Here is a 22051-nt window from a genome sequence, read left to right on the forward strand (position 1 = left end):
AATACCTGGATATCAAACTTCAGAACTCTGCTGAATCTGTGGTTCCTTAACTGTGCTTTTCATTCTGTTTACCTTTGCTTAGTTATCCCTTATTCTGAATACTCCTGACAAAAAGATTTATCTGGTCTGTCTCTGTGCATAATCCTATTTAGTTACTCAAATAATTAAGAATTAGATAATTAAATGAGAGTACTAATTTCTCTTATTATCAAATAACTATTTTCCTTTTTCGTAAGACAGATCTTTAGTAAAGTTGATGTTCCTTGTCCTGGAAGGAACAAGACATGTAGGTTGTACAGCTTTGTTCTGTTCCCAGTGTTGCTTCTGTTTGCAGAATGAGCAGCTGACTTTGGCTGATGTTTGCGGATACCTGCAGGATCTGATGTTGACTTAGAGTAACAGACAAACTCTTCTTTTGGCATAGAGTTTCTGTTCCTCTGCCAGTTCAAGTGAGGCTCCCCTTTTGTTCTATGCAACCACAAGCTGCCTCTGCCGCTTTCTCTAGGTTAATCACAGACAAGGCCCAACTGTTTGATATGTATCAGCTGAGAGCTAAACAGAAACCCAGACCTAAATCTCAAATATCAACAGGAAGAAGGATGCCTCCTTATCAGCCAGTGTCTTATCAAGTGCCTATTGGGTCTTAGAATGGACTCAGACCAAGCTCTTAAATTGACTGGTACCACTTGGGATTCAATTTATAACGTGTTATTAGGAAGCCTATAATTGTTGGTGAAAATGAAAATATGGCCACAGTTTTTTTAAAACCATTGTGGTGATCACTAAGTATGCTGATTAGACCTTTAAGATAGGTACATTAACACACATGTAAATTTGTGTTAGTAGAAAACCACCTATTATCAGAAGTAGTCCCTCGTGTTTTTTGTTTTTTGTTTTTTTTATCTCTGCATCTTAGAATTACCAGTCGGTGAAATGTCTTGAAAAGATTCACTCCTGTCCTGTTGTTGCCTGCCATTCTCATGCCCTGGTGGCTAACTACGGCCTTTAATTCCAGTTGTCAATACACGACATTTGGACGTTCTGTGTTGTAACAAACTTTCTTTCAATGCTGATAGACTATATTTGACAGCTTGCCTGCAATAGCCCCACACAGATAACTTTTTTTGGAAGGGCCATTAAGAATCCCATTAGAAGTGGGTAATTCTGATTTTAAAGAATAGTCATAGGTCAGGAATCTGAATGAAATTCAGCACACCCTAATTTCAGGAATTTTGTGAAAGCATAATATTTGCAAAGTATACAGTAATGTCTAGCACATGCACTAAATTGCAGTTATTCTTATCATTTGACACTGTTCACATTTTGGTTTGCCATATGAATTTAAAGTTTATTGTCATTAATCTTAACAAAGACAGTTCTTTATTTTAATTCCAGCAAGGTCCTGGGTGTTTGTTTTCTGTTTTTTTTTTTTTTCCTCCTTTTGATTGTGACACTGAGGAATGTGTGAGATAAATGGTCCTGGAGAGAATCAGGAATCACTGATTTGCTTTCAGATAAATCACCTGAAGTCTCCTATGTGGAGTTTTGGTTAGAGACATACAGAGATTCAGATTCTATTTTTTTCTCACCCCTTACAGGTCACATTACCAAAAAAATTCTTCTTAATATCAAACACAAGCAGCTAAAGTTTGCACTGGTTCCTCCTACTCAGGCCCAGTGGAGGTGAAGAGCTATGAACCAGCCCTGCCTTTATATTTAGAGTAGTTCACATCCTTCTCTACCCATCTCCTCCTGAGGCCCCAGCCTCTAGCCCCAAAGACCTGATACTTAAATTTTAATATATAACAGGGTACAGTTCTAATTTCCAGAAAGGTGCTCACATATTTACTCAGACTTCTGCTAAATTATACCAAGGGGAAATAAATTCATCATTTAATCAAATTCAAACCATAAACACTAAATTAAACATTTCCAATACATTCATTGGGTTTCCCTGGTGGCTCAGAAGGTAAAGCGACTGCCTGCAGTGTGGGAGACCAGGGTTTGATCCTTGGGTCAGGAAGATCCCCTGGAGAAGGAAATGGCAACCCAGTATATTCACTGGTAACTCTGATAATGAACTTTTATCGAGTAACTACTGTGGTTTTTATGGTCTTTTTTACTTTTCAACAAGATAGTTGTTTTAATATATTTCGTGAACAGTTTTGAGGTAGTTTTCCATATTAAACCTCTATTGGAAAAAAAAAAAAAAAAACCTCTATTGGGCTACATCTAGGAAACAGTGAAACGTATTTCTCAGGACTCAGGAGACACAGTGTAAAAGGATTGATTCTTCCTAAGATTAGCCATGTAAATTCTCTCATTCCCACAAATTTATCTATTAGTTGTTGAAAAAATACTGTAAGATGAATTTCTTAATAATTTCCTAATAATTACTGATTATTTTCAGAGTGCAATAGCAAATTCCTTTCTAACTAGCGACCTCTATTCATGGATGTATTGCTGTAAAATAATCCACCCTTATCATTTATATTTCTGAGTATCTGAGTAAGGTAGGAACTATTTTTGATATGCAAGAACAAATATTGAGGTAGTAGTGTTCCATGCACTTTCTGTCAGCAAAGGTATCAGCTGTCAGGAACCCCTGATAAGTCCCGTTTCAAGCCAGTAGAGTCTGGATAATACCAAACTACAAGACAACAGTTAGTGTGTGTGAGCTGGAAGTACTGCCAAATTGAATTACCATCCTCACCCAAAATAAACAGCTGAAGTTAAACAAAGCTGAGTCATTCATCTGCACGGTGTGTAAGGGGCTTCGCTAGGAAGAAAGACCTTTTGATTTGTCAAAGCCATTTTAAAACTACTGCCATTCTCCAAGCCAGATGTTGAAAAGGTCAAAGGGAAGCTTTAAAATATGATAACACTGTCTCGGAGTTGGGGGACATACGGTACTTGCTAAACAAATGGCAGACTGAATGAATGTTAGATAAGGTTTGCTCTGCTCTGGTGCCACCCTCAGCACAGAGTAAAGAACAGCTCTCCTATCCTGACTTCACCACTAACTTAATTTCACCAGTAAAAGTAACTTCAGCTCTTTGGTTTCTCCGTGTGCAATATAAGGAGACAGTGAAAGATGCTTTTTCAGTTTTGTCAAGCTTCTTAAGATCCCATGACCTTAAAGGCCTCAGAGAATAGACAAAGGATCTTGGTTCAAATAATCATTTCTTGAGAAAAAAATTATAGGAAAAAATGGTTTTATTTACAGTCTATGAGCCAATTCATAATCTTTTTTTTAATGGACAAAGTATCAAAATCTTTCAAGTACAGTGAAAATAAGGAAGTGAATAATTACATTAGAAACATCAAATGAGAACCAAAGTCATAGAGGGGATTTTGTTAAAAAACTCATTGTATTATTTCAGCAACCATTAACTTATTAGTACATGCTTAGTTTTAGGGTACTTGTCTTATCTCCTCAACTATTAGGTTGGATTCTGAAACTGCATTTTCACGGGGTAAAACAGCCGAATATAGATGTGATTTCCATGGGAGCAGGTGCAGTGCTGGGTACTCCTTCCTTGTTCCCTGCAGTTCTTTATACAATGCCAGGCACTTTTGTTCTTTGACAATATGTATTGAAAACAGTATTTGGGGACAGAAAGGCTTTTTAAAATCACTTAGTGCCGTATATTAAAGATGAAGAAAATATGACCCCCAAAGTTCTCAGAATTGTAGTTCTTTCAGTGCTCAGTATCACACTGAGACATTATACACAAAAAGAATATGCTTTGTAATGTTCTGCCTACAGTGAAAGGAGCTGGTCTGATAAATTTTATAGGAATAGCTCTTAGCCAATGAAGTTAGCAAAAGAGAATAAGGGTGGTTCTCAAAACTCTAAAAACCTGAAATCGTTCTTTTGTCATTCTTGTTTATAGAGCTGTTAACATTTTTGGAAAAAAATATTTTTAAATAGTTAATGTTGACAAGAAAAATTAATGCAAAGGAACATAGTAATACCAGCATAAAAACATTATCTGAATCTGAAATATGATCCCTAAATATATTACTTTACTGTATTTGATAACCTTCAGTGTCTATAAGGAAGCACCTTCCACTTGTAGATTTAGTTACTGTTTATAGAAGGGTGTCGTGGCTTAGCCAAATTAGAAATTGACTAAGTGCAAAGATGTTTATAGGTCAGGCTTGTAACTTAGATCTTATACACTGTGAAACTGCATTTTTCGTGACATCTCTCTGTCATTTTAATTATAGAATCATCCCATTTTAGAGCATTTGGTTTAATATTTGTCAGTAACAGTTTATGCTGAAGCCTGGAAAACCTCCAAATGGTATAGTCTAACACTCTGTATTTACAAATGAGGAAACTCAGGCCCAGAGAATTTAAGAAATTTTAGTTTAATTAGAATTAAGGCATGGAATAAGTTGAGACTTGGACATGTAGTGTATTGCTATAGCTAATATGCCATTTATTCTACTTTTAACTGTAAGATGTTTTTCTCATATATTTATACCCTTTCAAAAATAGGGTGAAGATTAAGTAAATAATGCTCTGACCTTGTTGCTTGGAATGAAGTAGACAGAAGGCTTATATTACACAATGATGTGTTATGAATATATTTATTAAGTTGTGTCCAGAGTTGATGACTATAGGGAATTGGTGATTTTTTGAGTCTAGGACAATTCTGCCATACTTTGACAAATTTTCCAGTGTTCCCTTGGAAGAAACTTTGAAACAAAAGTAAAGCTTTGAAACAAAAACCTATTAGATACACATCCTAAGTGTATCTTAGCCTAAGCCTAAACCTTATGACTGATTGTTTGTTTGTTTTTCCTAATAGAAACATGAGTTCAGCTGGCCCTGAAGGGAGAAAAGTGATGAGGAGGTGTGATGGACTGATTGACTCACTGGTCCATTATGTCAGAGGCACCATTGCAGATTACCAGCCAGATGACAAGGTGATTTAAGAGTTAGATATCTCTCATATTAAATTACTTATTTTGTCCTACTAAGACTTCAGAGTATTCTTGAAGTAGCTGCTTGGGTTTGGCTTTATTCATTAACTCTTTGTTGAGCTTAAGATTTCCCATACATGCTCATAAATTTTAAAATCTATATAGTCCGGTTTTTCTTTCTACTTTCCAGACCCAAATTTCAAACTGTTTGACACCTCTAGATATTTGAAAGAGCTTAGATGGTACATTTTCAGCAATGAAATTCATCTCTTCCTTCATCCCCAAGCTTGCGCCTCTGTATAATCCCTCTGAATAGTTATTACCATCTACCAAATGAAAATAGAAATCTAAGTAATCTAGGACTTCCTCTCTTCCATCACATGCCACATCCACTGGACAACAAATCATGTGCATTCTACTTCTGAAATACTCTTTAGTTTAACCACTCCTCTTTAATGCTACTGCTGCTATCCTAATTTGTGCATCTTTCGTATTGATTATTGTAGTCAGCTCCTGATTGATCCCTATAAGTAATATCTCCTCCTGTTTTCCAACTCCACATGGCTGGTAAGCAGTATACCTAAAATACAAAATCATTCTGAGCACACTGTAAAAACCAATGTTTTAAAAAATTCAGCCTCTATTTCTTAGCATTGTGCTCGTGACCACTTATGATTTAACCCTAGCCTTTCTAGCCATACTTATGTCACTCCCCCAGGCACCCTGTAGTCCAGGCATGCCCTGCTGCATCCAGTTAACCTTGTAAGATCTAAAGCCTCAGAAGTTGTGATATGATACCTGCGAAGTTACCTATATATACATATATATAATCAATATTCATGTCCTATTTCTCAGGCCACAGAGAACTGTGTGTGCATTCTTCATAACCTCTCCTACCAGCTGGAGGCAGAGCTCCCAGAGAAATATTCCCAGAGTATTTATATTCAAAACCGGAATATCCAGGCTGACAACAACAAAAGTATTGGGTGCTTTGGCAGTCGAAGCAGAAAAGTAAAAGAGGTATATTGGGAAGTCTTTGAAAGAATAAGTGTGCGTGTGTGTTTCTAAGTACTTAGTGTATGTCAGGCTCTATTTTAAGTTCCTTTAGTCTTTGTATCAGTCCTATGAGGTGTGTATTAATATCTTCCTTTACTGATGAGGAAACAGAGATACAAAAAAGTTAATTGATTTTTCCAAAATAATCAGCAAATTAGTGGAGGAGATAGAATTCCATCCCAGGCAATCTGGCCCCAGATTTACATTGTTAGCCATCAAACCATACTGCTCTGTGCCCCGCAGTTTAGGAAGTAAACTTAATACCGTGTGGCCAGTGGTATAGCATTATCTTAACATTAAAAGAAGCCCAGACATTCAGCTTTAAATGTTCTAGAAAACAAACAAGACATCCTAAAAGCAAACCGCATAGGAAGGACACCTTCCAGACTGGCATTTTATGAAAATTGAAGGAATGTGATCTCTCTTACTCCTCAGAGTACCACAGTGTTGATGAACTTAGAGAATACTTGGTAAATTTAGAATACTGATGCTGTCCTGGACAACTTCACAAGACTCTGTGAGAAGACGCCTGTTTTTCTTATCTTCGGAGCAGTTGTGACTAATTTAGCTTTTAGCTTAACAGCAGCCTGAAAAATATTCTAGAACAGTCTTTGCTTAATTCTCTGTATTCTCTCTCATGGTGAAGGAAAAATAATCATCATGGGCTAAAAGTTAAGTGATTGTAAATCATACATGTGTGCCTTTTTAATGTTTAAGGTCTTATTAGTCTCTCTAGACAAGACAATACTTGTGGTCTCTTGGTTTGGGTATGGAATTGTAGAAATCACTTGAAGTCTTTACTTTTGGGTTCCATTGTGTGTGTGGTTTAGCAATACCAGGACATGCCAATGCCAGAGGAAAAGAGCAACCCCAAGGGCGTGGAGTGGCTGTGGCACTCCATTGTGATACGAATGTATTTGTCCTTGATCGCCAAGAGTGTCCGAAACTATACTCAAGAAGCATCTTTGGGAGCTCTCCAGAATCTCACAGCAGGAAGTGGACCAGTGAGTATCGTGCTACTTTTAAAAATAATGACATTATAGATACACCTACATTAAGTTCAGAAATGATAGTGAAGTAAAACCATCAGTTTTCTCGCTTTAGTCAAGAAACTTCTCAGGAATTGCCAGAGAGTTTGGCTTTCCAGGACTTTCAGCCTCAGCTGCTGCAGAGCCAAGTCAAACTGTAAGTGAAAGACTCAGTATTTATCAGTGTTAGTCAGAGCTCTTTCAGTTAGAAGTCTCAAAATCCTACCTAAACTGGCTTAGGCAAAAGAAAGGAATTTCTTGACTCATATCACTGAAAAGTCCAGGGTGGGTTTTCCTTCTATCCTGGTGGGACTTTGGTGCCCCAGGGATTGTAACTATGATTCTCTATCTCTGGCCTCTGTTTTCTTTCTTCTGTTGGTTTCTTTCTCAAAGGCTATCCTCATATTACAGCAAAGATAGCCACCAGTGATTTCAGGCTTACCTTTCATCCAGCCCAGTGTCTCCACAAGAAAAGAAATTGCTACTATTTTCCCAATAGCTGTAAGAACTTAGCCATTTGCAAACAAGTTTCTGAGGCGAGGAGTCTGTGATGTTCTAACTGGTCAAGTCTGAGTTGTGTGCTCACATGTGAATTTCAGGGGCATGTGGTTGAGTGAGCAACGGTCACTGCCACTTGTACCATATAGAGTGACTCTCTAATGGAAAAGTCAGTGTTGTTAGCAAAAAGAAGAATGACTGCCAGAAGGCAGAGACAACATATGTCTACTGAAGTTGGAAAGGCCATCTGTGCTTTTGTGTCCCAGAAAGTCAACTACAAAATGAAGAGCTACGTCTCTTTTCAGATGTACTGACTTTACACCAGCAAAATCAAAATATTAAAAAGAGTAAAAACTTACAAGGTCCTGTGATAAACCATAATGGAAAAGAATATGAAAAGGAATGTGTATATATATGTATACCTGAATCACTTTGCTGTATAGCAGAAATTAACACAGCACTGTAAATCAACTATACTCCAATAAAATTATTTATTTATTGTTTATTCTTTGGCCACCCCACATGGCATGTGGGATCTTAGTTCCCCAACCAGAGATCAAACCTGTACCCTCTGCATTGGAAGTGCAAAGTCTTAATCACTGGACCACCAGAGAAGTCTTAAAAAATTATTTTAAAAAAGAGTAAAAATTTGTTCCTTCTCCCATGTAATTTGCAACATAGTAAGGGATTCTAAAAATTTAATAATTTGAACTAAGCTTGTGTTCTTTGCCTTGATCATAAAATGATTAGAGTAAACTCTCTTCCAATAGTTCATTATAAGGCCAGCCTAATTATCCACCATCAGAGAGGAAAGCACTCTTGTACATAATAAAAATATTATTTGTTCTTTACTTGAGAAGACATGTTCATTCTTTTATGTGTTTATACAAAAGCTTGTTCAGCTTCGAATAAAACTGTGAAATACTGAAACCAGTATTTCTTTAATTTTAGCACTGTGGTTAAGAATACAACCTAACTTTAATCTCTTTGAAATTCTTTAAAACATACTTGTGCACAAGGAGAAGGAAATTGGGAGTGACCAGGGAGCCCTGACAGACAGAGAGACATAGTTTATCATCTTATCTTTCCACTTCCCCATGCTTGGTTTCCCAAAACCACTTCTTTCATTTTCCCAAACTACAGAGGCTCTCTTATTAACTAACAACCAGTCAAATTAATAGAAAAGATCAGAAATTACATTGCTGTGTATTTATGATTTAAGCTTACTGTGCTCTGCTGCTGTTGCTAATTCGCTTCAGTCATGTCTGACTCTGTGCAACCCCATAGACGGCAGCTCACCAGGCTCCCCCGTCCCTGGGATTCTCCAGGCAAGAACACTGGAGTGGGTTGCCATTTCCTTTTCCAATGCATGAAAGTGAAAAGTGAAAGTGAAGTCGCTCAGTCATGTCTGACTCTGAGCGACCCCTTAGACTGCAGCCTACCAGGCTCTTCCATCCATGGGATTTTCCAGGCAAGAGTACTGGAGTGGGGTGCCATTGCCTTCTCCGCACTGTGCTCTGAGGGTGGTTCAATATGAGCTAATCCTTTAATATGGATTTTAGCCTCTTCCATTCTAAATTTTATGTTGGAATCAAAACCATTCAGAGGTGTTTCCATATTCCTATCAAAACAAGAATATTTGCCACCTAATATACAGGAATATGCCACTTAAATTCTGAATATGTAGTTTGTTACCTAGATTCTCATTCCTCTATTAATTTATTAAACAGTATTTCAGCACTAAAAGGCACTAGCCTAGTGCTAAGTATATAGTGATGAATAAGACAAAATCTCTGTGTTTGGTAATAATCTAGCTGGGATAAAAAAATAAGTAAACAGAAATCTAAGATACCAGGAGAGTTCCAAGTCAAAAGGAATCCAGGAAATGGAGATATGTTCACAACTGTTCTAATTATGTGAAGGCATTTAAAATCATACCTAACCTTAGACCAGTCTGGTCCTCTGAAAGGAGACCTGTACTAAACTGGTATTAATCTGTACCCAAAGCTGTTGGAGTTGAATTTAAATAGAGATTTATAGGAGAAAATTATTAGCAGCATGAGACAATGATAAGAGGACTCTTTATTCTTTTAAGTTGTGAGATGCTTTTTATTAAAGTTTTGACTTATATGTATTTCTTTTCTAATTATTGCATTCCCTGATTTTCTGTGTTTAGATATATGATAAATACTTGGCTTTATAATTTATAAAAGGAATCACTGAACAGAAAAACATGAAAAGCTGGCCATTAAACATAGTTCTAGAAAATATTTCGTGCATCTACCTGTGTTCATAACACAGACATCACTGAAAATTGATGGCCATGTGTCTTAGATGGCAAAGAACCTGAACCGGACTGAATAGCTTCTAAAAGATAGAGTATGGAATTTTTTATATAAAATATGACAGTAATTTCTTGTCAGCAAGAATACCTTAATGTAAACTTTATTAGTTAAATGACACAAAACATATAAGGAAAGGGGATGGGATGATAAAATTTGCCCATTTAGCAAATTCTCCAAATATAGTGTGAAGTATAAAGTACAATATAAATAACTCCTGGAGGTGTAGTGTACAGCATGGTGACTATAGTTAACAATACTGTATTTGTTAAAAGTTCTCATCACAGAAGGAAAAAAATTGTGACTATATGTGATGATGGATGTTATCTACACTTATTGTGGTAATTACTTCACAATGTATATCAATACATCAACTCATTATGTTGTATACACGTAAAATTTCAAAGTACATTGTAAAAGTTAAAATCCATTGAAATAAGCAGTTTTCAAGTTTCTAAAACACTAAAGGCACTTAATTTGATACCCACTGAAAAAAAACAAAACATATTTCTTATATCACACCATAGCCACAAATTAGTTCCAACAGCAGTGTGATTTAAATGTGGAGGATACAACAATAGAGATTCTAAATGTTAACATAGAATATATTCATGACCTGAAATAGGGAAAGATTTCTTAACAGTAGACATAAAAAGCACATAAAGTAAAAGTTTCATGAATTGATTACATAAAAATTAATAGCTTATGCTAGCAAACAAGCATAAGCTGGAATCAAGATTGCCAGGAGAAATATCAACAACTTCAGATATGCAGCTGATACCACCCTTATGGCAGAAAGCGAAGAAGAACTAAGAGCCTCTTGATGAAAGTGAAAGAGGAGAGTGAAAAAGTTGGCTTAAAACTCAACATTCAGAAAACTAAGATCATGGCATCTGGTCCCATCACTTCATGGCAAATAGATGGGGAAACAGTGGAAACAGTGACAGACTTTATTTTTCAGGGCTCCAAAATCACTGCAGATGGTGATTGCAGCCATGAAATTAAAAGACATTTGCTCTTTGGAGGAAAAGCTATGACCAGCCTAGATAGCATATTAAAAAGCAGAAACATCACTTTACTGAAAAAAGTCCATACATTCAAAGCTATGGTTTTTTCTAGTAGTCATGTATGGTTGTGAGAGTTGGATTATAAAGAAAGCTGAGCGCCGAAGAATTGATGCTTTTGAACTGTGGTGTTGGAGAAGACTCTTGAGAGTCTCTTAGAATGCAGGGAGATCCAACCAGTCCATCCTAATGGAAATCAGTCCTGAATATTCATTTGGAAGGACTGATGCTGAAGCTGAAACTCCAATACTTTGGCCACCTGATGCGAAGAACTGATTCATTTGTAAAGACCCTGATGCTGGGAAAGATTGAAGGCAGGAGGAGAAGGGGACAGCAGAGGATGAGATGGTTGGATGGCATCACCGACTCAATGGACATGAGTTTGAGTAAACTCCAGGAGTTGGTGATGGACAGGGAGGCCTGGCGTGCTGCAGTGCATGCTGTCAAAAAGAGTAGGACACAACTGAGTGGCTGAACTGAATGGATGCTAGCAAAAGATGGTAAAAAGACAAAGCACAGAGGAGGAAAAGATTTCGGTAACAAAGTAATAAAGGTTGGTATCTAGGAAATATTAAAAAACAAAAACTCATCAATTTAACAATGAAAGGATAGACAGCCAAATTGAAAATGAACAAGAGATTTAAACAGGCATTTCACAAAACATAATATAGAAATGGCCATTAAACATTTGTAAAGATGCTCAGCCTCATTAGTAATCAGGACAATATGAACTAGAATTGCTATGTGTAAACAGTTATAGCAGTCATTTTCACAAATTCCCTAAAACTGGAATATGAAATCTCTATTTGGTAAATCTCATTGCTTATTTTCCTTAATGAACAAATTCTAAAGGCCATTCCACATCAGCCTCTCCCATTTCCTTCAATGAATCAGAATTCATGTTTCCATAATCATTTTTATATACTAGACATTGAGGTGACAGAGAAAATGCTGTGAGAGTGATAGAGCTCAATGGCAGTGACTCAGAAGAGCAGAGCTTTTGCATATGAGGAAAGATGTAGTTACTTAGATGGACCACTGGAAAGAGAGATGAATACCTCCATCTTCGAGGAAGAGTTTTACAGAATCCTACACAGGAAGGATTTTTCTCAGAGAAGAGAAAAGAATCTAATGGAATGTTTTGCAAATTAGTGAAAGAGCGTAACTTTGGAATAAACATTGCAAAATAGTGATTATTAAACTTCCATGAGATACTCATGGATATTTTGAGTATCTAATAAAAATGATAGATTCTTTCCTTGAGAAATATTATTATAAACAAAAATAATTTTAAGGACCTCCTGTTCCCTCCCTGAAACCTATCCTTGCTCCTATATTAACTCCTTCTCTGGAAGGTATAGTGGAGAATATAAGGGGAACAGTCTGCAGGAGGTAGGGGAAGCAAGCCGTGTTAGGTAAGATAAACAGGAGATAGACACCCTCAAGAATGGTTAAGAATGTATGGATTTTTGGCATGGTGACCTAATATTAGCTTCAAATAAAAATACATAAAGTTGCAGACACAAGTTAAGGCCTCAGTATTGTTGGGGGTTTGCTGATGCCAGGTAGGGCCTACTTGGTACTCAGACCTGTGAAAGTAGGTGACCAACCTTATTCCAAGTAAGAGTTGCTTTTGGTGGACTTAGACCTGAAACAAGAAACTTGCACATGCAGCCTCCCATTACAGAGCATAGAGTTACAGGTAATCTGACTAGCCATATACTCCTTTATTTTAAAGTCCAATATATCTTTCAGAATAAACTGGCTTTTTAGAAATGAATAAGTTTATTAAAATATGTAAAATGCCAAAGTTTAAACTAGAGAAACAGAAAAGATGAATAAGCCAACAGTCAGTAAATACATTTAAATAGTAATCAAAGACATCTCCCTGTAAAATTTTTCTCAGTTCACTTGGCTTTATAGCTAAGTTCTACCAGAGCCACAAAGTTGAAAGCATTTTTGTATTACACACATAGTTTAAGAAAACAGAAAAAGGAAAAAAAAGTAATAAATTTTATGACATTAGTATAAATTTCATCCTAAAACATTCTTTTCTTTTCACAACAATGAACTGAAAATGTGAGTAAAAAGCAGAATATGATGAAAAAGAAAGGAAAGGGAAAGACAGACCCATTTTATTTATTTATGAAGCGAAGTGAAGTCATTCAGTCGTGTCCGACTCTTTGCAACCCCATAGACTGTAGCCCACCAGGCTCCTCGGTCCATGGGATTTTCCAGGCATGAATACTGGAGTGGGTTGCCATTTCCTTCTCCAGGGGATCTTCCCAAACCAGGGATCAAACCCAGGTCTCCCGCTTTGTAGGCACACACTTTACCGTCTGAGCTAAACTGATGCAAAACACATTGTAGCTAACCAAATCCAATATTTTTATTTTAAAATACTAAATAAACTATCTTTATCCAGTAATTGAAAACAATAAGAATTTGAAGCTAGCTTTTTAAACATATTTACATCTTATATTATATAAACATCTTATATATTATAATCTCTAGTAATCTATAGAAACTTAGAAATTTTACCCCAAAATGAAATACAGTAGTATTTATAGGACATGTCTCACAAAACAGATGCCAACATCAGTAGCTCAGACAGTTGTCCAGAAGGAAAATGGCCTTCAGCACACACGAAAGATGCTGCATGTTGGTGATCCAAGTGTGAAAAAGACTGCCGTCTCTCTGCTGAGGAATTTGTCTCGGAATCTTTCTCTGCAGAATGAAATTGGTAAGTGAGTATGTGTCTCTATATGTAATGTGTCTGTATTGAAAATACAAATGCACTAAAACAAAAACATTGTCCTTATCCCATTCTTTTTACAATGATGAGTTTTGTGAATAAAAAGCAAAATGTGATAAATAGAACTGGGTTTTATGTACCGAGACATCAAGAGTATACTTTCACACTGGTTTCAAATATGATTTTTCTTAGTATCCAACTTCATTTTTGTTCCAATTACTACTGAAGAGAAATTTTAAACCATACTAAAAATGAACAAGATAGGTAATGTATATGATATTTCTTGGCCCTCAGCTCTGCCATCCGATGACATCTTTTTTAAACCATGTCTTTCAGAATGTTCTGTGTAATCTGCTTAAGCACCACCCTTCTAAAACATTAAATAAACACACACACAGTGGTTGTTCACTTAAGAAGCTTGGCCGTTGTTATACTAGAAAAAATGGATGGACAGATAATCACAGAAAGACTGAATCACTGAATATAGCAGATTTGGCATAGGTTTTAGAATAAATACAATAAAACACATTTGCTCCCTTTTTTGTAAGCCTGTATTATTGACAAAAATTATAACATGTTACCCTTTCAAATAACATAATTTTTTATTCATTTTCTTTATATCTGAATATGTAAATGTTTGTGAATTAAGTTAAAAGCTGTAAAATGAGATAATAGGATGATAATGCTAAAATTAATCATGTTTCCTAATGTTCCATAAATTAGTCATTTCAGACTACTTAAAATTCAATTTTTCAGAAATTTCAGTATTTTTTTTATTTCTAATGAATTAGATTACTTTGGAATCTACACACAGACTCACACAGTGTGGTTGTGTTTTAATAATGTCATTTTCAAAGACAACCAACAGCACAACATTGAACAGGAGGTTTCATACGATGGTTTTGTGCCCATTATAAATGTAGAGAGCCTGGAAAATTTTCAGTGAAATCTAACAGAAACTTTGCCAAAGGCAGTGTCTGAAAATCATGAAAGTGTTCTCCTTGTTGTCTTTTATGGACTTTTGTGCTGTACTTCAATCAGGTGTATTATCCTTTTTTTTTTTTTTTTTTTTTGTCTCAAATGAACGATTGACTCCATCTTTAGAACACAGCTGGTGAGAACTGTGTTCTACACACTGAGCCTGTGCCTTCAGGGCAGAAATGCTATTGTCTCAGGTTCCACGGTCCTGCAGCTGTTGGGACAATAGAGCTGTAGCCCCACAAGTTACGTAAGGTGATTTCACTGATAAACCTCTCCAAGTTTTATGGACATCATAAGAAGAGGCTTCAGTAAGATAAATGCAATTTTTGAATTCCATATTGGCATTATGTCAAATATGTAATTTGAGTAAAATAACCTGTCTTGATTTAGAGTATTAATAGCCAGGAAGAAACAAAAATCAGTTTGAAAGATAAGCTTTTTATTTTTCTTGAGATTTGTAGGCCAAGTAAAACTTTCCATGTGTTAACTTGGAATGAAGTCATCACATTTTACTTTGATTTACAGAAATCAACTTAAAATTATATTTTCTTAAAAACTTGAAGATAGGCAATTTAGCATGGCAACAGAATAACGTCTCATGCAGAAGACACTGATCTGTCTTCCAATGCTACTTTGCCACATGTCACCTTGGATAGTCATTTAACTGCCCTAAGCTGAGTAAAATTAGTAATCACTATGAATAGTGTTTTTCCAGGGATCAAACAACCTAATGTATGTGAAAGCACCAGCATTAAATAAAATCTCCCTCAACAATATGACATTGAGCTATGACCCTCCAATATCATAATAGGGCCCTTAATTTTATATTTCACTGTTGAAGATTTAATTTTAACTATCTCATAGTGAATGTATTTACCCAGGTCCACAGGGGGTGTGTGTCTGTGTGTATAAAGACAGAATGACCCTTTTACTATATTGTAATATTTAACTTTGTCGATGTAAGCAGTTATATTACTTTTCTAAGAAAAACAAACAAGATATAAAATGTTAAAGATTCTAATTTCCCTAATTCTCACTCCTCCTCAAACATAAGCCAAAGTTTCAACCATAAAATTGATCTGTAGAATTGGACCTTCTTGATGGTCATACAGAGGCAGGAGAAGTAAAGCTCTCTCAGCAGGCCTCCGGCTCAGCGTGGGCAGCCTGGTCTCAGCCAGCCATAGCTGCACCCTGCAGAGAGATCAGTTAGACATTTTCTGGTGTCATTGTCTCACACTTGTTTTCATGCTGTCAACCTAAATTCAGCAAAAGGAAAATTCAGGTTCTCAAGCTTTTCATTCTGTGTTTTATCTTTCTAAAAGGAGGAAGCCTTCTGGTAATAGCTCACATCTATGGAGAACTTACTGTGTGCAGGGAACTGTGACATAGTTCACACATAGTAACTCATTTAATCCCTCAAAACAGTCCTGTGAAGTAAATACTATTATTATCCCATTTTACATATTGGGAAAATGTAGCTTAGAAGAGGTTACGTAGCTTACCCAGACCACACAGCCATGAAGTGTCAGAGACAGGACTAAAATTTTAAAAGTGTAGCTTCAGAGACTCAGCTCTGAGCTCCAACACTATGCTGTGATGCTTAGACAACAGTGTAAAAGGAAGTGTTCAGGCCTTTGAGCAGAAGGTATGTTTTTCCTGTCAATCAGTTCCAGGTATTATCAAAGGAAGACATACAGTTCATTTCCTTTTATTGAGTTTCTCTTTTAGGCATAGTGATAAATGTTGAAATCCAGAAATAAATACAATAATTATCCTCAAGGAACTCATGGCTCCATTTAGCATTCAGATAGGCATGTGACTAATTACAGTCTGGTATTAGAGAGAGGGATTACCAGGTGGCACAGTGGTAAAGAACCTGCCTGCCAGTGCAAGAGATGCAAGGAAGGTCTCTGGAGTAGGAAGTGACAATCCACTCCAATAATTGTTCTTGCCTGAAAAATCCACTGGACATAGGAACCTGGCAGGCTACAAGTCCAGTGGGTCACAAAGAGTCAGATATGACAAGCGACTAAGCACACACAACACCAGTATTCTTTCCTGAAAATTTCCATGGACAGAGGAGCCTATTGAGTTATAGTCATGTGGTCACAAAGAGTCAGATATGACTGAGCATGCATGCATGTATCAGAGAGAGAAGTACAGTTCAAGGTGCCATGTAAACTCAAATGAAGAAACAATGAAGTTAGGCACTGGTATTTGTACAACCATGATAAACATAGCACTGTATTAAAGAGCTGTGAGAAACAACAAAAGCAATAGAACATGCTTTCTTTCAAGGCGAGTCCAAAGTAATTAGAGGTGGAGAAAAAAGAAAACCTCTGGTTAAAATAGAAAAAGCGAAATGAAAACTCTGTAACCAGGATCTTACATATGTAGTAAAAAAACAAATTTTAAATAGTTTATCTTTTTTTAAATAATGGTGTTATTTTCACATTAAGGAAACTTTGGACAGTACAGATAATTTTTTAAGAATATTTTGAGATCACCATCAGTACTGTAGAAAAATAAGTCCTATTAGTATTTTAGTATATTTCTTCTCAGGTTTCTTCTGTATGAGTTTTCCTTTAAGTATATCAGTTATTTGCACATGAAATATTAACACATATTTTCTTGTTATTATACATGCTTCATATATATGTTTTGGGATACATGAGATTCTTTGAAGATATGTTTTAATTAATCATAGTCATATTCCTGGGATGTTTAGACTTTGTAAATTTTTCATTTTATATAACAGTATATAAAGATCTCTGCTTTTTCAGTTTTTAAAGTGGTATCTTCAGGATGAATTCTCAAAAGTGAAAATACTGAATCAAAAAATGTGAACATTAAAAAAAAAATTTGACATTTCTGTCAGATTTCTTTCTGGAAAGATTTCCAGTGCACTGAGCACAGAATATCATCTTTTTAAAAATCTTTTTTTTTTTTGGTAATTTGAATATTAAAATGGTTGCATCCTTTCATATGTTTATTAACCAAATGTTTCTTCTTAAATGTTATTGAGATCCTAAGGTTAAGAAACAATCTTTTTAATCAAGTGTTCTTTTTTCTTACATTTGTAGCCAAAGAAACTCTACCTGATTTGGTTTCCATAATTCCTGACACAGTCCCAAGTACTGATCTTCTCATTGAAACTACAGCCTCTGCCTGTTACACACTGAACAATATAATCCAAAATAGTTACCAGAATGCACGGGATCTTCTAAACACTGGGGGCCTGCAGAAAATTATGACCATAAGCGCAGGTGACACGTAAGTCCTCTAGCACTGCCTGTCAATGTCTCCCCTTTTCCCACCACCAATCCCATATATAAATAATGTCTTTGAGTACTATGGCCAAAAAATAAGATTGTAAAGCTGGGCCAGATCATGTGGCCCAGTCCTTGGTGATCAGGTAAGTGAAAACCTGAATCCTCTAAGCCAAATAGTTGGTCATTCTCTACTGAAATATCCAAAAATAGTCAAACTTCATAACTTATCTGAGGCATGCATTCCAGCATTTTATTGACCTAATGAATTGTTTCCCCGAGCCACAGCTGTGATTTAAGAAGAGAAGAATGTAGGCAAATTGGAGTCCTATGGACAAGGAATGCCCTTATCCTCACTTAACTATGTGAGACCAGGGTCACCCCAGGAGGAGAAGTAGGAGGCAGCATAACAAGAAGTTCTTGCTTCATCAGTTTTCTTTATCACATCTCTTCCACCTCTTACTCTCTTTTGAAAGTAGAAAGTTTAATGCATGTAAGTCATCTCACCTCCTTGTTTCTATGTCTTTAACTATTCTCCATTTTTAAAAAAAGATGAAGAAGAATGTAACTAATTATTACTGTTAGTTAATTTAGAGTGGTGGGATTCCAAGGAGGTATGAAGATTATTATTTTTTTTCTTTATACAATTCTGAATTGTTTGACTTGTTAAATAAAGTTAGTTTTGTAAATAACCATAAAAGAAAACCAATGTTATTATAATCCAGACTCATACTTCTAATGGGACCTGTAGTAGACAAACGTATGCTTGGCTGCACAGGGGCTAGCATAGGGATCTGTGGTATCCTAGAATGAGCACATCCCTTCTCCCAGAGCTCCACCCAGTTTAGCCCCTTTGCTCTGTGATTTCCCTCTGGCAAAGTTCACAGGGAAGGGAGACTCCATTCAGAGTCACATGATTAAAAAGAGCACTGTTAGAATGTCAGTTTCCCAAAAGCAGGAAATATTTACCTGTTCCCATTTGGCAGTTTCTCTGCCTTTGTGGAAAGTCATCTTTGACTTTCCTTTGTGGAAATAGTCATCTAAACTTCTAACCAAACCTCCATAGACAGTATATGACTCTTTTTTATATGAGTATTCAGACATGATAATACGCACATGGGAATATACCATCACTTTTGGACATTTCTTGTATTTAGCCAGTTATGGGGTGCGCTATTCTATTACTTCTTTGTTGTGCTGAGTATCCATTTGTAAGTTCGTCCTCACATGTTCCATTTCAGAAAAAAAACCAACAAGGACACCCTACCATTATGTCTGCTTCCTTGCTAGAGTGTTGCATAGCTAACCCATAATTTATAGACTAGCCTGATAACCAATCATCAATTACATTCCCTCTTTGAGTAAATGAGTTCCAAGTACCAAGCAATCAACTTACAAACAGACTTTATAACACCTTTGCAGTTTAAGAACTTTCAATAATAAATATTAGAGATCCACAGCTTTCATGGATGTCTTAATACTTCATTTATTAGCAAGTCACTCTGAAAAGCCCCTGAGATACTAAAGAATCTGTGAAGTGCTGATTTGACTTACCATCCCTATTATGCTGGTAGCTAGATACTGAATGAGCCCAACATGGGCTTCTTCATACATCTTTGCATTCTCTATTCTTGGTTGCATACTTACAAATTCCTATGATAGGAAAAATAAAATCTTTTGTTTCTTTGTTCAAAGAAGAAAATACAGTCATGTGCTAATTCAAGTGATGGAAGAGAAAAATATCTATGAAAGTAGTGATCTTTAGCCAGAAACTAGAACTTTGAGATGAATTTAAAAGAACATCAAAAACTAAGAACACATAATAATAAAGTTAAAACAAAAAAAGTAAGAGGACATCCCTGGCCGTCCACACTTTCAATGCAGGGAGCATGGGTTTGATCCCTGGTCAGAGAACTAGAATTCCTACATGCTGTGCAGTGTGGCCAAAAAAAAAGTAAGCACAGTGTCAAAATCAGTGGTGACTCGGATTCATAACAGGAACACTTTTTCCATTTGTTATACAAAAAAACATAAATTTTTAAACTATTTTAAATGCTCCAGTAGGAATTTATTAATTTGAAAAAGACACATAATTCCTATATTCATGGAGTCACTAAGTCTAAGAGTTATACATATTTTTCAATCATACTTTCATGCGTTTCTCTATAAATATGCATTATAGACAAATATTTTCTAAAAATATAAATACAAATATAAATTTTATTCTATAAATTCAAGGATTTATAAAACTTTTAAGAATATATGCCTTATAAATATCAGGAATTTTCTTTATAACTGTTTATTTGTTAGCACTTTGCTAGTGGTTTAAAAAGATTTGAAAAAAAAACAAAAGCACCCATGTGGCTCCTGCCTCCTAAAGCTCTCCATCCTAACCTCTTGTCATGGTGAGTGGCCTGACTTAATGGATGGCTCCTGAGCGACAGCAATTAAAGAAGATTTACAGAACATCCAGGGGCAGCATCCAGAAGCCTCACACATTCTCACTGATCACGGAAAAATGTGCTTTTCTTACTTTCAGCTATGCTTCCAACAAAGCAAGTAAAGCTGCTTCTGTTCTCCTATATTCTTTGTGGACCCATACAGAGCTCCATAATGCCTACAAGAAGGTAAGAATGCTAAAAAGAGCCAGGTAATAATGTCCCACTTGATTTGACCCTGGTGATAAGTTACTAAAACTTACATTGTCTTGGGTATAAACGTTACCTTTCACATTTCTGTTTGTTTATTCCAAAGGCTCAGTTTAAGAAGACAGATTTTGTCAACAGCCGGACTACCAAAGCCTACCACTCCCTGAAAGACTGAGGAATGTGAAAAAGTGCTCTCAGAAATTTACAAAAAGCCCCAAAGGAAAACACCTATTTTTCTACTTCCCAGCTTAAGAAACCTCAAAAAACCATATCCTGTTTCTATACTTTTCTATTTCCATGGTCCTTGAATCCAGAAGACATTTGTGAGTTTGACATCAGTAGGTACTGGCAACAGGCTCAATTTTACCCTCTACAAATAGTGGTCTTTTTAATCAGGGCTAATGGTGCATGGCCTCCTGGAATTAAAATATGAATTTATATGGAATGGACATTAACTAAGTAAATAAGGAAGAAAGCTGTTGTATCACTAGGATTTTATATTTTGACTTACATTTATATTCCTTTTCTGATTTCCATGTTTTGTCACTCACATGTGTGTTGTTTCACGATTGAGCCATGAGTGTATTGTTCTGCAGTGTTGAAACAGAAACAAAAAATATTTGTGGAGTTGTCCAGGAGAAAATATAATGGCAACACTGCCTGTTTGTTTACTTTGTGCTTGTTTTTATCCTCTTGGATTTTTTTTCTCGGCTTTTCAATAAATGTAAGAAATTTAGATCACAGAGCATGCGTGACTATAAGAAGAAATTGAAAGGACGTGATCATAGAAAATTTAAAAATCTTTTCTACAATTTGAAATTCGGTGTTCCCTCTAAATAATAAATAGGATTTTTACTCAAGGAAACACTTCTCCTCTAACAACACTATTAAATGCAAATTTCTCCTGACAGTAGTATTCACGATATGGTTTCCTGGATATCAGCCAGGAAATGAGCTGGTGGAAGAATGGACTTTACTGTTTGGCTACAAAAGGAACCTAGCTCTCTCAATCTGTTGGACCAGCCAGGGCCGTGAAAACCCAGCTCATTTTAATGAACTACATTATCAACCAGCCTACTTTGCCCAAAATTTTAAAAATAGTACAGAACCACTAAATCTCATGTGATCTTCCTTAAGCCATTATTTTAAGTCAAGAAAACACTATAGAGAAAAAAAATAATGAAGTTATGTTGAGGAAAATAATGTGTCTAGGCCATCCAGAAATGATATGAGAAATGCTAACATTTAAAAGTTGCCAGCATCATCTATTGGAGTCTATATTAAGTGTTATTTTAACTGGACTGTGATTAATACTGTTCAGATAGAATTAGCCTTCTTAACCATAATTCTGTTATATTTTTCTTTTTAAAAAGAATCTGATAATAGTTAGTTAGTAAGTAACTAGGAAAAAAATCCTTCAGCTCCTTTTGGCCAGCAAAGTGTGATAGGAAATAAATTGCCAGTTTCAATTTGAA

At 35.9% G+C, this 22051-nt stretch overlaps 1 protein-coding gene across 1 annotated transcript in view; it reads left to right on the top strand.

Moving 5' to 3' along the window:
* PKP2 (plakophilin 2) overlaps positions 1–21233 on the top strand; it is an 80201-nt gene extending 58968 nt beyond the window's left edge. Inside the window, 7 exon segments of the mRNA NM_001083729.1 lie at positions 4821–4938; positions 5791–5955; positions 6822–6995; positions 13513–13666; positions 17743–17932; positions 20468–20555; positions 20683–21233. Coding sequence (NP_001077198.1) covers positions 4821–4938; positions 5791–5955; positions 6822–6995; positions 13513–13666; positions 17743–17932; positions 20468–20555; positions 20683–20751 — 958 coding nt within the window. The 3' untranslated portion in view covers positions 20752–21233.
* The last annotated feature ends 818 nt before the right edge of the window (positions 21234–22051 follow it).

This window comes from Bos taurus, chromosome 5, assembly GCF_002263795.3.
Source record: "Bos taurus isolate L1 Dominette 01449 registration number 42190680 breed Hereford chromosome 5, ARS-UCD2.0, whole genome shotgun sequence".
NCBI lineage: Eukaryota > Metazoa > Chordata > Mammalia > Artiodactyla > Bovidae > Bos > Bos taurus.